Raw genomic sequence first — 16,086 nt, forward strand, 5'->3', positions numbered from 1 at the left:
GTCAGCTTCCCCATCTGACTAGAGCAGCCAATGAGGTAGTGAGCTAAACACAAAGTACTTAGGGCAATGCCTGCTGCACAGTAAGAGAAAAAACAGTGACAGAGTGACAGTGGTAATGTCCAGGCAGTCAAGATACCTTAAAGGCTCTTGAGATTATGGTGGGCAGTTCGGATGGTTGCAACATAAAACTTAGGACATCGAGTTGAAATGGAATTTCAAATAATATTTTAAAAATAGCCACATAAGTATCTCCCAAATACTGCATGGGATATACTTAATGCTAAACTTTTTTGCTATTCTTGTTAACCTGAAATACCAAATAATGAAGCGGGCCTATGCTTGCTAAATAAGGCAACTCCAGGCCTCAAAGCCTCAACACCCAGTCGGTCCCAGTGCCAAGTTGGACCCTAATCAGGCGCACCGGTCGATCCCAGAGGTGTGGCAATCTCCTTGCTGGCCCAGGCAGTACTAGCAGCACCCGGAGCGGCCCCGCCCCGCCCGTCCCTCTCAGAGCCGAGGGCAGGTTCCAGAAACTGTTCCAGGCGGGGCTGTCGGGTGGTGTAGAGTCGCTTCCTCCTCCCACAGAACGTGCCCAGGCAAGGCCAGTCGCTCGCCATGTCAGCTGCGGGGGCGGCGGATGTTTTCCACAGAGCCCGGGGCAGGACTCTGGACGCGTTTTCCTCAGGTACTACTGCTTGGCTCTTCACCCGGGAAAGGGGACTCCAGAGATGCAGAACCTTCCGCGCGCGGAACCTTCCGGTCTCGGGCGCACACTTCCAGCCGTACCCTTCGTGGGTTGCACATGGCACCGCGGACCGTTGTAGGAGTTGCTCCTCCCTTGCGGTCTGGGCTTCGTTGGCCTTGACCTGACCTTGCAAACAACAAACCAAAAAAACAAAGCAAACAAACAAAACAGAAGTCGGGCGGAGATGACAGAAGTGAATAACTCCTTGGGCGCTGCTGTGGGGCCTGTCTTCTGTCTTCCTCATCTGTAGAACCGGACCACTGCAAGCTTTTGGAGGGGGGCACCTGACAAGTGCGGGGTGTGTCAGAGGTTGTTACTTGTAGTGAGATTGTATTTTATATCCAGCCGTTTACTGTAACCGTAGAGAGGGAAGGCATTCTGGTCCTGGTAGCGGTAGCGTTCTTTGACGTTGGTCTTAGATAATCTGCCCCTCTGTTTTGCCTCAGAGCGAGCGTTAAAAGATCAGAGTAGTTCTGTAACCTAGGGTGGGACACATGCTAGGTGTTAAGCAAATGCTAGACCTTGAGCTATTCAGAGGATATGGGTTGGTTCCTGTTTCCCTCTGTTTAGTTTGGATCTTTGGGGTCGAGTCTTCTCTGGCACTTGGCTTAGAACTACTGGAACGTTTGTCTTTCTTGTCTTGTTATCCAGCCTCTAATTTGCCTGAACTGCTTTGAAAAAGAAGCAGGCAGGTTCCAAACCCTGGAGGGCCTTGACCCCTGGTGGGACTAGGAAGCCTGGCACCTTCTCAGCCTTCGCATCCTATTTTCAAGTTCATTTCCTCAGACTTACCTGTGCCTAGCTAGGCAAAGAAGATCAATCCTACAGTTCTCTGATAGGCCTTTGTTTCTTTCCTTCTTTGCAATTCAAGGTTCTGCACAGGTGTGCACAGCCATATAAATCCACTGATGGTGGACTGGGGAAATCTAAGCTGCTGTGGTGCCATTTTCTACAAAATTTAATGTGTCTCATGGTCCTTTCCCCCCCAGCCTATATATTTTTGAGATGCATCCATATTATTCTAAGTAGTTTTCCTTACTTCCTTCTGAACAGTGTCCCATTGATTGATCATACATGTTGTATGTTTTGTTAGTGGATGTCCTCCAACTTGGTATCTATCTTCTTTTTGCTTCTCCATATTTCTCCTTGCCACCATGCTCTAGGAGTGACTGCCATGGAGTTGCAGCAATGAACTTTTTTGCCCCTCCTTAGATAGGCAAGAAGACGCTCAGCCGATGGGGAGTTCCCTGAGGAGATGGGGGAGGGGAAGTAATCACCAGAATGTTTATTCCTGCACTTAATGCCCTTTCAGGGTTCCCATTTGTAGGCTGTATAACCTGCTTTTCATTCTTGTGAATAGTATTGCAGTAAGCCTTTTTGTACAACCGTCTTCTGTAAACACATAGGAGAATTTCTTCAGGAGCAGGGTGTGGGTTATGGGGTATACCCATCCTCAGGTGTATAGCTACATTGCCTTACAGAGGGTTGTTAACTGTTTATGCTCCCTCTAGCAGACTGCAAGAGTTTCCTGCTGCAGGCTCCTTCCCAGTCTGAGAAATACCATGTTTCATTTACACTCTGTAGTAAGTGAAGAATCAAGAAGGAAAGAGCAACAAATCCCCAGACCTCAGGCTCCAAATCTAGGCATGGAGCCATGGCACAAAAGTAGTAATCCTTGGCACCCAGTGGCCATCGCAGTGAGAGGAGCTGGGATTGTGTGTGGGGGAGAGCATTGACTGACATCAGAGAGAAAGGAATAGAATCAAAATGAAATGGATTTGAGATACCATCTGGAATCCTGAACACATTTAGGAGGTAGGAATGTGCTGCGCAGGGGGAGTAGACGGTGCTGCCTTAAGATTTGAAGACATCCCGACGGGGAACAATGTACCATTGTGGATGGTTCCAGTGCATTGTCTGTACTGTGCGTTCCTAAGCATGTGTTTCTGTTCGGGTGAGTGCAACATTCACCAAAGATTCAAAACCAAAAACAGTCAGAAATTCTAGAAAAAGCAGCAGCCAGTCTTGGCACCAAAGCTTGGCAGCAAGGCTTAGGCAGGGTGGCATAGGGCATCAGATGCCACAGAAAGGTACATGGTTGTACTCACAGATGCTCCCAGGGCGGTCCAGTTACTGTGGGAAGTAGAGCCTAAGTCTGTAGAGACAGATCTCACATCTCCTTCAAAGGGGTTCAGTTAACTCAAACCGCTGTCCCAGGTTTACACTATTCTCATCCCTAGGAATTAGCTACCCGCCCCAACCAGATACCTGGGTGACAGAGCTTCTGTTTCTCCAGGAGTTTGTAAGTGAGTCTCAGTTTCAACCATCCATTCCTTGTTAACATAATCGGCTCTGCTCTGCTGATGAGGGCTCACATTCTTAAGGCGTGTTCAGATACTCATTTTAATTAGGCAAATTGATAATTATAGTTCTTTGACACATAACCTAATTAGGACTCTTTTCGGCTAGCGTGTTACTTCCTTCTCAGAGGTTTACCACATTTGTTCTGAAGAAGTTCTGAAAGGGAGAAATCAGTACAGAGGTGAGGGCTCGCGACATGGCTCAGAGGGTAGAGGTGTTTGCCGCCAAGGCTCAGCCAGACTTTGATTACGGGAGCCCACATGTTAGACCAACTGCCATAAGTTGTCCTCTGACCTCCAAGTGAGTGCCATGGCATCTGTACTCCCACATCCCCACAAAATACAGAATAAAATTGAGTTTAATTGTTCTAAGGTCCTAAACGTATTTGTTGGTATTTTATCCTATCAAGATATCCATCTCCTTGGGTAGCTTCCTTTAAAAGATTGTTGTGGGGGACTGGAGGGATGGCCCAGCGGTTACGAACATTCCACTCCGCTGGAGGCCTGGCTTCAATTCCTAGCATTCAAACCAGGTGGCTTACAACCACTTGTAACTGTGGATCAAGGGATATGACACCCTCTTCACAGGCATGCAGACACATGGAGTGTATACTCACACAGGGAAACACAGACAGAAATTAAAATAAAATATAAAGGAGTGCAGTTTTTAAATAATAAAATATTGTTTCTCTGGACATTTTGCACCTCTGCGGCTACCTTGTAGGAGTTGATGGTTTTTGTTAATTTTGAACATTTCTGTTTTCCCTGTAAGTCCTCTCACTGGTGAGAGTAAGTAAATTCTCAGTAGAAATAATCAAGTTTAAACAGTGTAACAGGGCAGTAGATGAAGTGAGCGCTTCAGTGGCGCCTTTTCATTTAGGGCAAATTAGTTCGCTCTTATTTGAAGAGGGATCTGTTCAATAAAAGCCGTGGGAGTGGACAGATTTGGCCCAACAGCCTAAATCAATACCAAGTTTAATCGCAGTAGTTGGACTTTGGTTGGCTGTGGAAGGCCCTGTGGTGATACCTGAGCTAAAAGCAATTAACCAAGTACGCTGTAGCTCAGTATCTGTTGATTGACTAAGTGACTGTAACCAGTTAAACTGTTTCCTGTTGTTCCTTCTGCTTTCAGTTACTCACTTTAGTGCTGCTTGGCTCCGTGCTGGAGCCCTCAGTGCTGGAGCCTCAGTGCTGCCCCTACCAGCTGCCTACCCACATGTCATTTTGGCTTGGTTTTTCCCTTTGATCAAATAATTGAGCTAAATTCGATTGGCCAAAGAAAGTTCCCTCTTGACAGTCCCCATGACTAAACAGGGATGTTCCTCATTGTAAGCACCAGCTAAAAGATCTAGCTGAGGCTGGTCTGGAACCAATGAGCGTCCTGCCTCAGTCTCCTCAGTGCCTGGATTGCTGCTGGGTACCACCATAGCCTGGCTGGGCTTCTACTTTGAAAGTCTTCATTCCTATTGCAACTACGGCTTGTTTTCAGTAATGTTCCAGAGTGGTGCAGGCAATGCAGTGCTCTAAAGCAGTGCTGTATGCACCTGCAGTCTGTAGGTGTGTCCACCCCACCTGTCACAGGTGTGTCCACCCCACCTGTCACAGGTGCCTACTACCTCCTGTGCAGGCAAGTCTGATTGACATTTCCTGTAAATGGAGTCATATGTGTCCTTCCTGGTTCATCTCAGAAAGCTTCAGAAGTCATCCACACTGGCAGGCAGCTAGTGCTTTGCCCCTTTACTGCATCAAATTTCATTGTGCAAATAACCAAATTTGTTAAATGAGTGGTTACTATGAACAGAACAAATATATATAGTTTCTTTATAGCAGATGTGTAGGTTTGGAATTTCTGGGTCATGCAGTAGCTTTACTGTTACTTTATCTCCTGACCAGCAGTGCCTGGAGTTAAAAGCAACTCGAGGAAGAAGGGTTTATTTTGACTCTCAATCAGAGGTATAGTTCTTCGCAGCAGGGGCGTGGTGAGGAAGGGAGATCTGAGCTGTGGCAGCTCAGTGTGAGGTATCTGGGAGAGAGATGGAATGCTGCACTCCATTCTCGTTCTCTCCCCCTCTTCAGTCCAGTCATTCAGTGGGGTTGTCTGTCCCTATTCAGGGTTGGTCTTCCCTCACCAGTAAAGCCTTTCTGGAAACACCCTCTTAGACACACCCAGAGGTATGTTTCCACAGTAATTCACTAATCCCAATGAAATGGATTAGCCATAACAAAGAGTGTTGAATTTTTGTGTACTTAATGGCACCGGTAACCCTCAGAAGAAATACTTACTGAGGTCATTAGCTATTTTAAAATTGGGGTTTTTGTTTGTTTGTTTGTTTTTTATAATTGAGCCAACCAGGCTCAAGTTTTATAATTTCCGGACCAGGCGCCTTTCTTACTGAATGTATGATGTATGGATACTGTCTTCAAAACATGGTTTAGGTTATGATGAAGTCCAGTTGATCAGCTCTTTCTCTTATCAAGTCACATCTACAAATTTTCTTTCCCTAAGTTGCAGGTCACAAAGACTTGATCCAATACTTAACATATTTTATGGTAAAAACTCTTGATTTAGGACAAGGATTCTTTTTTAAGTTTGTGCAGAGCCAGTTAGATGACTTACTGGGTAACAGTAACAGCCTGAAGCCAGGTGACGGCAGGAAGCTGGATAAAATGGTGCACATCTGTAACCCCAGCACCCCCACAGCAAGACGGGAGACAGGAGAACTGCAGACGATGCAGCTTGCCGGCCAGGAGGTATCCTTGAGTATACAGCAAGGCAACCTCCTTCAGAAATAGGTGCAAGGCAAGAACTGACTTCTTAGGTGTGCTGTGACACATGGGTGCCCTCCCCAATAATAAAGTAAGTTGAAGAACTTAGTTTACACACTTGAGCATGGAACCCACTCACTCCTCAGGCATGGTAGGCAGGGGCTCAACCACTGGCCTATCTTCAGCCCCTTGAGGAGATCTGTCTGTGTGAAAAAAAAGAAGGGCCTAATTATTAGGAAGCTCTCGTAACTTTCTTTTCTACCTATAGTTAGACAGCTTAAAACAGAAAGAATACACTGTGGCTTTTAACATTTCGTCTTCATGTAGACCATAAATACACACTGATTTACATATCTTTTTTAGGTCAGGCCAGAGGCCAAGCACCTGTCTTGGCCTGGATGTATAGATGGACCTGGTGTGACTTTATATAAGCAGATGAATCCTTTCCAGTTGCACATATTCCCCTACCCCACAAACATGCAGTCAGTTAGCAAACACTCGATGCGGGGACTTCTTAGGCTTATATCTTTCCTTTGTGGCATTTGTCTTCCCAACACCCAATGTGATGGTGTTTTGTATTTACCAGCTCTCGTTTATCGAGTCTCTCCCCACAGCTTTCATCTTCCTTAGAGACTCACTTGGAGTTGGAAACAACACTCCATCTTCCTCCCCTTTACACATTTCACTAAACCAGGCGACTCCAAAGCAAGCAGCAGCACCAACAGACTGGGGACAGGTTACAGGAAGCAAGCAGTGAGCCAAACAAGCCACACGAGTATGCAGCGTGCAGGAGTGTGGAGTGTCAGCAAGGGCTGACCACTGGCTGACCTCTGACTGACATCACCCTTCGCAGAAAGCTTCCAAAATGCTGGTCAGACCTTCCAGGCACCTCTGGGTGTTTGTTCAGAGTAGAATCCTCTTACAGAGAAGGCTGACACACAACTTTTATGTCTGTGCACTGCCCACATTTTAACTTTACCATGGGCTTCAGTGAGAAAGAGGCATTGAAGCAGAGCTGGGGCAATGGCTGGCCCCAGCCCTGTGGGAACTCCTGGCCTTCTGCCCCTCCCCCCAGCCAAGTTTGGTGCACAGATAAGTCAGACACCTAGGGAATAAATGACTGCATTCTGCATAGCCTTCTTTAAGAAAAGAGGAGATGACATTTTCTTCCCATGTGGATAGCACCTGGCCTCGTTTATAAAATGGACGTAGAGCTTGGCAGAGGTGCTGAAAGGCGCTGGCTTTGGTTTGTGCTGGCGTCCTGTCCTAGAGGCACCAAGACATTTCATGGTGTGTGTTCTTACCCTAGTAAATGGACAGGGCCAGAGGCTTTTGATGACGAGTCCCTTACCTCTGCTGCCGAGACCCTGAACCAGGACCAGGTTTTCATCTGCCCAGGCTGCTCTTTCTCCGGGGCTTTCCAGGTCACTGGTTTACCTAAAGCTGAGGGGTTGTTAGTGGCCTTTACACTGCTGATCCCTCTTCTGTTCAGATTATTTCTGGTCTTGGACATTCATCCTTGAGGGCACACTGACTTTGTCTACCGTCCTACCCAGTTGCCACCACAAGCACCCTGGCCACCTGCAGCCTGCAGCTCACATGTGAGCAGTTCCAGCAACTTTATGCACTAACCCTTTCTCTGCCGTCTCCTCAGTGACACTGTGGAGATGCTGAGGCTTGCTGTTGCTGTTGTTTGCAGTGCTGAGGTGAGATTCAGGGATTCCTACATTCTGGGGTAGATCTTTTCCCATGGAGCTATCCCACCAGCCCCAAGACAAACTGTCTCAAACGAGTTTGGGACCTGTCACCCCCAGACTAGGTGTTCCTCTGTCTTTCTCCCCTGCCAGCTCTAGGGTGTAGTTGGAGAAGCCTGTGTGCTCGTCTTTTGTAACTTAGGCCTCAACACTTGTTTCAACCCATCCTTTTCCTTGATGACACTTAGGGCTGTTCACAGTGCACTTTCTCCTTAGGATTCTGCAGTTTTTCCTAACTCTGGACATTGACTGGCCTAGCCACTCAGGAGTCATGTCATGGTGTGGAAATAGATGGGTCCCTGCATGTGCTTCTGCCCCACATACTGTTCATTCTCTGGACAAAAGAAAACTGAATCCAAAGTATTAGACAAACCACTAGCATCCCTCATACCCATGAGGACAGCCATGCAGTGTGCACCGTTCAGAAGCATCTGCAGGATGAAGTTTTCCCATCGGATAGATGCCATGAGTTGGAAGGACTGTTACCTTCTTTCTGCATCCAAGGACTGCCTGGGAGGTAGGTGCCTGTGGTGCCACTTCCAGGTCTCCCTCAAGCTCCAGTGAGTCAGCAACTGCCAGCGTCTTGGTGGGGAAAGAGGGATATGGGCAGAGGTCTAGCCAACAGCTACCCAAAACAGGCACCCCAAAATGGCACAGGAAGGCCCTGGAAATGTCTTACTGTTCGCCAGTAATGCTAAGTGCCACCTGGCCAAGAAGTCTTGTCCTATTTGCTGTCTTGTCTCCAAAGAGTTTCAAAAGCCTTCACTTTCAGGTGGTGAGTGTACCAGCCAAGCCTTGGCTCAGAAGTCTTTGCGTCTCAAAATCATTTCTTTGTTTTTAGTGCCTTTGAACTAAAATGTAGGTAAATTTCCCCTGGTACCTGGGACAAGTCATTTGGCAATTCATCTAATTGCTTTTACAGCTAATCCTGTGGGGAGAGAAGTCCCCGAAGGACATTTTAAAATTACTTTTCGTACACTGTACAGCTCACCTTTTGTAGGTGTGTGGTTTGCGACTTTTGTCACATGCACAGAGTGGTGCATTTGTCACTGCAGTCCACTTTAGATTCCTTCCTTTCTGAACAGAAACCCTGCACCCTCATAGCTGTTGCCAGCCCCGAGGCCCTGAACAGCCATTATAGAAGGGTACTGTACCTGCCATACCCAGCCTGGACTGCTATGCCGAGGCTGTTGTTAGACTAGAGAAAGTCCCAGAGTAGTGAATTCTGTTTAGCAACCCCCACCCCCACTAAAATAAGATCAGTCCCCCAAGAAGAAAAACAATTTTCTGAAGACATTTAGATTGTAGTTCACCATGCAGATTGCTGCCGGGAGGAACTGCACAAATTGTATTTCTCTGGAATTTGCTCTTTAACCTAACAGCCTCCAGGCACCTGTAAGGCCTTCCTGTCTTTGCTGTTTTGTAACCAACACAGAATCCACGGTATGGGAAAGGTAGGGGTGTTGGGACAGGGTATGTAGGTACTTATCCTGAGTCACACTGTGACTCCAGGAGTCACACTCCGGGAGTCTTGTCTCTGCTAAGACTAGAGTCAGGGAGACTGATGGTGATCATGGTGACTGTAGGTTGTCCATGCTGGACCATTTGCTCTGTGCCTAGTTCAAATTAACCAATTCTTCATAAGGAGCTGCCTTTATTCATTGTCTACAGATGAGGAGACTGAACCCCAGAGGATAAGGAGCTTGAATGTGTTACAGTTAGTAAAGAATAGAAATGAATCAATCAGAATAAACTCTTGAAACTCAGATTCTAGGCTACAGCCAGGTAAGGGTAGGTCCTGGTGTGGTCTCACCCTAGCCTCCTAGTGTCCCTGTGGTCATCTGCCTCACCCTTTCCAGGAGCGTGTCCCTCCCAGCACCCTGCTATCCACTGTGCCTTGTGACTATCCCAATCCCACCTGGGGTCCTAGGAAGTTTGGTATCAGATAACAGCCTCTTTCTGTTCACCTTTCCCGAAGGCTGCTCTGTAAGGCCTTAAAGGACACTGCTCACCATTGACGGTGTAGCATTGCACCTCAAAGAGGTGTGTCCAGAACTCATGATCCTCCTGCTTCAGACTTCTCACGCTGGGGTTGCAGGTGTGTACCGTGATGTTCAGTTCTTATGTTTGAATAAAAGAAGGGAGCCAGAGTAGCTCCTGCTCTCGGGGGAAGCAGGGAGGCCCTGTGGAGTGGCAGCTGAGATGATGAGATTTCATCAGAAAGTGTCGGGAGGGAGTCAGGCTCAGTGCTGGAGGAGGTACGGGGCTGGCCAGTGCAAACCATATTTCTCAGTAGGAAGCGTTCACAAGTGGAGAGCATCCCTGGGAAGGATGGGAAGTGTGGGTGTCTGAGAGGAGCGGATAGTGCTTCTTTTGGTTCTGTGCCGTTACTGGTGGCTGTAGGGTGGGCGTCAGCAGTATGCCTGGCTCCTACGTACAGGGTTCCAGTAGCACTACTATGATAGTTAAGACTGATTATCATCTTGACAGGATCTAGAGTCACCTGTGAGGTATTAACCAGATTCGGTTGAGATAGGAAGACCCATCCTATCTGTGGGAAGCACCATGCCATGGGCTGGAGTATCAGACTGACTAAAAATGAGAAACTGAGCCAAACAGTACCATTTGTTACTGTAGATAGATACAATGTGAATGGCTGGCTGCCTCAAGCCCTTGCCACTATGACTACCGTGATGGACTGTCCTCAAACCCTGATCCATAACAACCTTCTTTAAGTTGTCTTTATCACAGCTCCAGTGAAAGTCACCAGTACAACTCCCCACTTCCCACTATGACATCAAAAAATGTCTCTGGACATTTATGTTAAAACCATCCCGAGATGGCTAGGCTGATTCCTTGACAGGCTTCAGATTGGCAGTTAAGGAGACTAGGCCTAAATCTCTGTTTTCAAGAACTGGGCAAGTCCAGCCAAGTCCAGACCTCAGAAGCTGCCCTGCCACCTGGCCTAAGGCAAGGACAATGGGTCAGCAGCAGTTTCCTGACTTCCTCAGCTACTTCCTCAGCAACAGTTTCCAGACTTCTCAGCTACTTCCTCAGCAACAGTTTCCAGACCTCCCCAGCAAGTTTCCAACCCCCCACACCCAGGTAATGAAATGTCCATAGAGATGGACCCAACAGATTAATATAGAGGTCACCTACCCTGGAATTCCCTAGTGCACTTTAAATCAGGCCTGCAAGCTTATTTGGTTGTGTCTTTATCTTGGTAATGGGAGACCTCAGCATGCTGGACTTCTGCAGAATAAAACACTGCTTGTGTTTAGATACTACTTGAGTCCAGGGTGTCGTTCTTCAGTGAATCATGGACCCTTACAATCCAATAGTATGGATGCTAAAATGTCATCACCCATCCTGCTCTGTTGAGTGCAGAGCCACTGGTGTGACTCATCTGTAGTAGACAGAGCTGGAAAAGCTTTGGCTTTATCCTAGTGCCCCAGTGTCAGAATGAGCCAGGGCCCGGTGGCATCTCCACTGGTCCCTGCCATATGTTTGCTACATGCCAGTCTCAAGACAGGCCTGAATGACATGTGTGCTCTGGAGAGAGAAGCAGACATGGGCCCGGCATTGAGGAGAGTCAGCATATCTGCACTGGGTTGGGGAGTGATGGGGGAAGTTTTAGAACAGCATGGCGGCAGCTTCTACCTGGGTGGTCTGGAGAGGGGATTCTCAGAGTTGTTCTTGAAGCCTGTTTCAGTTAGAACAGCAGAGGGCTGGTCCACACCCAGGGGTTGTGGTACAGGACAGGAAGGCTAGAGCAGGTAAAGTAGAAAAGGAAAGTTGCAGCCTGGTTGGCTCTGTGGATGAAAAGATAGGATCCCAAGGTCTGTAGACTGAGGGACTGGAGGTGATGGAGGAAATGCATCAGCAGAAACAGGTCCAGGAAGAGGAAGGCATTCATTCACTCTGTGATACTGAAAGCTTAGGGTACCCAGGGAAGGAGCCAGGATGAGTGGAAAGCATGAAGTGTGAGCGAAATGCATGAACTGTAGAGATGTTGGGTTTAAGATACCAGATCCAAGTTGGACATTCCCAGAAACATAAACCTACCCACTATGCTCTGCTCACTTTAAAGTTAATTCTTTGTCTGTCTACTCATGTTATTTTGAGTTTGCTAAATTTACAGGAATCAACACCTTGGATTCTTAAATCTTTGTACTCTGTAATAATGTGAGGTAGTTCTGCTGAGGTCTCTTAATCATACTGCTCAGCCAGGGTCTTATGCTGTGTGCCCTGTTTGATCAAACTCCACTTAGAAAGTGTGCTGTTTTGGATAAAAATGGCTCCTAGAAGGACCGACACTGTTAGGAGGAGGTGTGGCCCTGTTGGAGGAGGTGTGGCCTTGTTGGAGGTGTGGCCCTGTTGGAGGAGGTATGGCCTTGTTGGAGGAGGTGTGGCCTTGTTGGAGGGGGTGTGGATTTGAACTCTTCGCTACCTCTCCAGCACTGTATCTGCTGGATAAAGCCAAAGCTTTTCCAGCTCTGTCTACTACAGATGAGTCACACCAGTGGCTCTGCACTCAACAGAGCAGGATGGGTGATGACATTTTAGCATCCATACTACTGGATTGTAAGGGTCCATGATTCACTGAAGAACGACACCCTGGACTCAAGTAGTATCTAAACACAAGCAGTGTTTTATTCTGCAGAAGTCCAGCATGCTGAGGTCTCCCATTACCAAGATAAAGACACAACCAAATAAGCTTGCAGGCCTGATTTAAAGTGCATTAGGGAATTCCAGGGTAGGTGACCTCTATATTAATCTGTTGGGTCCATCTCTAGGGACATTCCATTACCGGGGTGTGGGGGGTTGGAAACTTGCTGGGGAGGCCTGGAAACTGCTGCTGAGGAAGTAGCTGAGAAGTCTGGATGATAATGGACTTACACCCCTGAACTTTAAGTCAGTCCCAATTAAATGTTTTCCTTTATGAGAGTTAGTGTGGTCATTGGTGTATCTTTTCAGCAATAGAAACTCTAAGACAGGAAGTATGATTTTCCCCCTTTATGGAAACTAACAGATCTGTTTATCATTGTATTCTTCCTTCAGCTATCCGAGGGTGTTTCTAAGTAACATATCCTGAGTACATACATTGTTATAGCCACTCCTTGGCCTTTTCCTGGTCTGGGATGAGAACAGTGATTTATTTGCTTTGGGGATTGCATTTATTGTAGTCAGTGACTAGCATACAATAACAAGAGGATCTAGGATGTTTCTAACTTTCAGTATATATAAAAAGTCATCTTCCGTTGACAATTGACAAATATGCCCAAAAGGTAACGAAAGTGAGCAAGATGAAATACATTAGCAGCAACAGGTCCAAGCAGACATCCACTTTGCGATGCTGAAAGTGCAAGCTGTGAAGAGAACTGCAGTTTGGATGTCTGTTTTCCCGCGGGATTTAGCACATGAACAGTCTCCGAGGAGAGCTTAATAGGGAGGCAGTGTGAGGCTCCTACAGGCTTTTAAGACACCCTATGTCAAGCTGCCCTGAACTTTATTAAACAGATGAAAAAATCTTAGGGGCCTCTCCTGTGCATGGTTTATTATATATGAGATCCACTGTTAATCCGTCAACTTTGCAGGATGCCTGCCGTGATAGTCTCTTTCCAGGCAGCAGAAATTAGACTTAGCCAGGTCTTGTAACTCTGTGTAGCCGATGAATTTGATTGGTAAAGCAAAGCTTTTCCTTTAAAACATATTTTTAAATTAAAAGTTTGATTTAGAAATTGGTGACAACCTCGAGACATTGGTGTGTGACTTCTCTGTCATCTCCATCAAGGGTATGATCACCCCATCCAAGCCAGGGTGTGTGGAGGGCGGAGTAGGCCACTGGAGCCTGCACCATCTCTGGGTCTCCTCTTCCCCACCTTGAGCAAAATAGAATACGTTCCATAGATGGGAGCCTGATGGTGGACTGGACGTGTGTGAGCCAGGGCAAGTGCAGGGGCATGCAGAGAGCACAGCTACAGCCAGTCCTTGGCAGGTGCCTCACAACAGCGAGGTCAGATTTCCCAAGAGAATTAAGAAATCCATGTGTGTGTGTGTGTGTGTGTGTGTGTGTGTGTGTGTGTGTGTGTGTGTGTATTCTTATATATAAAATCTTCAAATTCATGCATATATAATTCAGAAATTCACACATGTGCGTATATATATGTATATATTCATATATATATAATTTAAATGTTGGCAACAGACTTCAGTTTTGTAAACAGTGTGCAGGTCCAGCAGAGCACATCTGCTAGTCAGACTATGAGCTTGGCAATGTCTGCAGGAGAAGCTGGCTGTCTGGGCAGCAGCTGCACCTTGAGTCAGCCCCATGCTGTTGGCAGCGACTGTGCGTATCACAGATGACTGGGAGAAAGTGCCGGCCTTGCCAGCTTTATTTTTATGCATTCATCTCATTTACTGAGTCTCTTCGTTTGAGCAAAACTTTTTGGAGACAAAAATGTCTATATGGAAATCAACAACTTTGGGGCAGCCAGGAGCCCCTTCCAGATTTGTGCATCTCTCCAGCCAGAGACTCAACTGCTCTTGGGTAGGAGGTATTAGCTGTGTGACCTTGAACTCAAGCCCCAAAAGTCTCAGTATCACCTTGGTAAGTAAAAAGCTGGCTAAGTCAACTTTTAGAATATTCTCGCAACTCTGGTAGCCTCTGTGGCTAAGCTTTCAGCTTCCTGTGGATGGGCCAAGATCCATGGGCTTAACTCTGCTTTGTTAGAAAGTCAGTAGGAAAACTTGAAGTTTGCATGAGAACCTAGGCCTGGGTGTTGTTTGTTTGTTTGCTTCTTGCCCGTTTTCAGTTTTAGAGATAGTGTCTTTAGAGCTTAGGCTGGCGGACTCCCTATGTAGCTGAGCCTGACCTTGGAATTAAGGAGTGTGCCATTACCTGGCCCAGGTAGTGTCTGTGCGTCCGGAGATGCTTGCCCTCTGAGATTATGATCCCCTATCTTTGTTGTTGTCTAGCCTAGTGACTTCATTGTGATAAAGAGCTCCCCAGAAGCAGTGGCTGGGTGGGAGGTAGAGGGTAGGGGTTTGAGTCATGTACCGTTATAACACACCATTTCTAGGAGACCCTTTCCTCGGATAGCTTTGATAACCTGAGTTCTTGTGCTGTGAGCTGCTAAAGAACCAAGGACGGCGGGCCCCTTCAGCACAGCTAGCTAAAAACTCACATGGTTTTCAGCTGACACCTCCAAACTGGCCAACACCTTGTTTGATGCTTATGAGGGGCTGTGAGCACAGGGCTGACTGAGCTGAGCCTAATTCCTGACCCTGGGAACTGTGAGACAATAGCCTTGTGCTGTCCTAAGCTGCTGTGTTCCTGGTCATTTGTCACTTAGTATTAAGGAGCTAATTGAATTTTTTAATGAGTGGGCTAGAGAGATGGGGTCAGTAGATAACGTGTTCTTCAAGACCTGAGTCTGAGTCCCAGAATCCCCCGTAAACCCGCACATGTGTCTGTACTCACAGCACATCTATAGAGAGACGGGAGGCAGCCACAGGAGGGTCCTCAGAAGCCCTAGCCCCCTGCCTGCTTTGTGGAACAGAAAAACAGCAGAGACCCTGTCTGAAGGTGGAAGGCAAGGACTGGTACTTGAGTTTGTCCTTTGACCTCTACACACATGCACGCACACACACTCATGCAGACCGGGGGTGAGGGGAGAGGGAGAGGGAGACTGAGATTAATTCACCGCACACACACACACACACACACACACACACACACACACACACACGAGTTAAGAATTACATTCATTATGGGCATTTCATTCATGAGTATCTTGGGTGTTACAGCTAAACAAATGAGTGTGAACACTGTGCTGAGTGTGGTAGACATGTCCTTGCTTACAGCTGTTTTCACTGTGTGTCACCATGTCAAAGAAGAACAGAAATGGTAGAACTAGGGCTAGTGGGAGACAGCTGAGTGAGAAACGGAGCTTGCCACTTTGTCTGAGAACCGAGTTCGATTCCCAAGACCCACACTGTGGACAGAGCAAGCTAATTCCCAAAGGTTGTCCTCTGCCCTCTGTGCAAATGTGCAGCTTACGTGCGTCCTTTCCCAGCCACAGACTGTAAAGGAAATATAACAAAGCATTAGAACTCACTACTCACCAAGACTCCTTCACTTAAGCCTTCCATTCAAACAGTCGGGTTAATTTTTAAAAGCAATTTCACAGTCACGGACAATATTGAGAAATGTGTAGGACCACATACCTAAGCTAAATAAAGTTCGGGACAAAAATAAAACAAAACAAAAAAATAGAAAAAGATATAACCCCAAAATATTACAGTTAACACAAAAGGTCCTCCTCAGAGTAGTGTTTCAGTTTTGGGGAACTGAGTCTCTTAGTATCTGCCCCTTACCCAGAGCACCCGATTCTCCTGCCAGCCAGGTTCCTTGGCTGGCTGCAGGCCAACTATCCTCAGCTGTCAGTGGGCACGCATC

At 47.0% G+C, this 16,086-nt stretch overlaps 1 protein-coding gene across 1 annotated transcript in view; it reads left to right on the top strand.

The window, feature by feature from the left end:
- Positions 1-505: 505 nt before the first annotated feature.
- Cpped1 (calcineurin like phosphoesterase domain containing 1) overlaps positions 506-16,086 on the top strand; it is a 113,688-nt gene continuing 98,107 nt past the window's right edge. The window contains exon 1 of the mRNA XM_032913402.1: positions 506-685. Coding sequence (XP_032769293.1) covers positions 616-685 — 70 coding nt within the window. The 5' untranslated portion in view covers positions 506-615. The remainder of the gene's footprint in view (positions 686-16,086) is intronic.

This window comes from Rattus rattus, chromosome 9 (assembly GCF_011064425.1).
Source record: "Rattus rattus isolate New Zealand chromosome 9, Rrattus_CSIRO_v1, whole genome shotgun sequence".
In the NCBI taxonomy this organism is placed as follows: domain Eukaryota; kingdom Metazoa; phylum Chordata; class Mammalia; order Rodentia; family Muridae; genus Rattus; species Rattus rattus.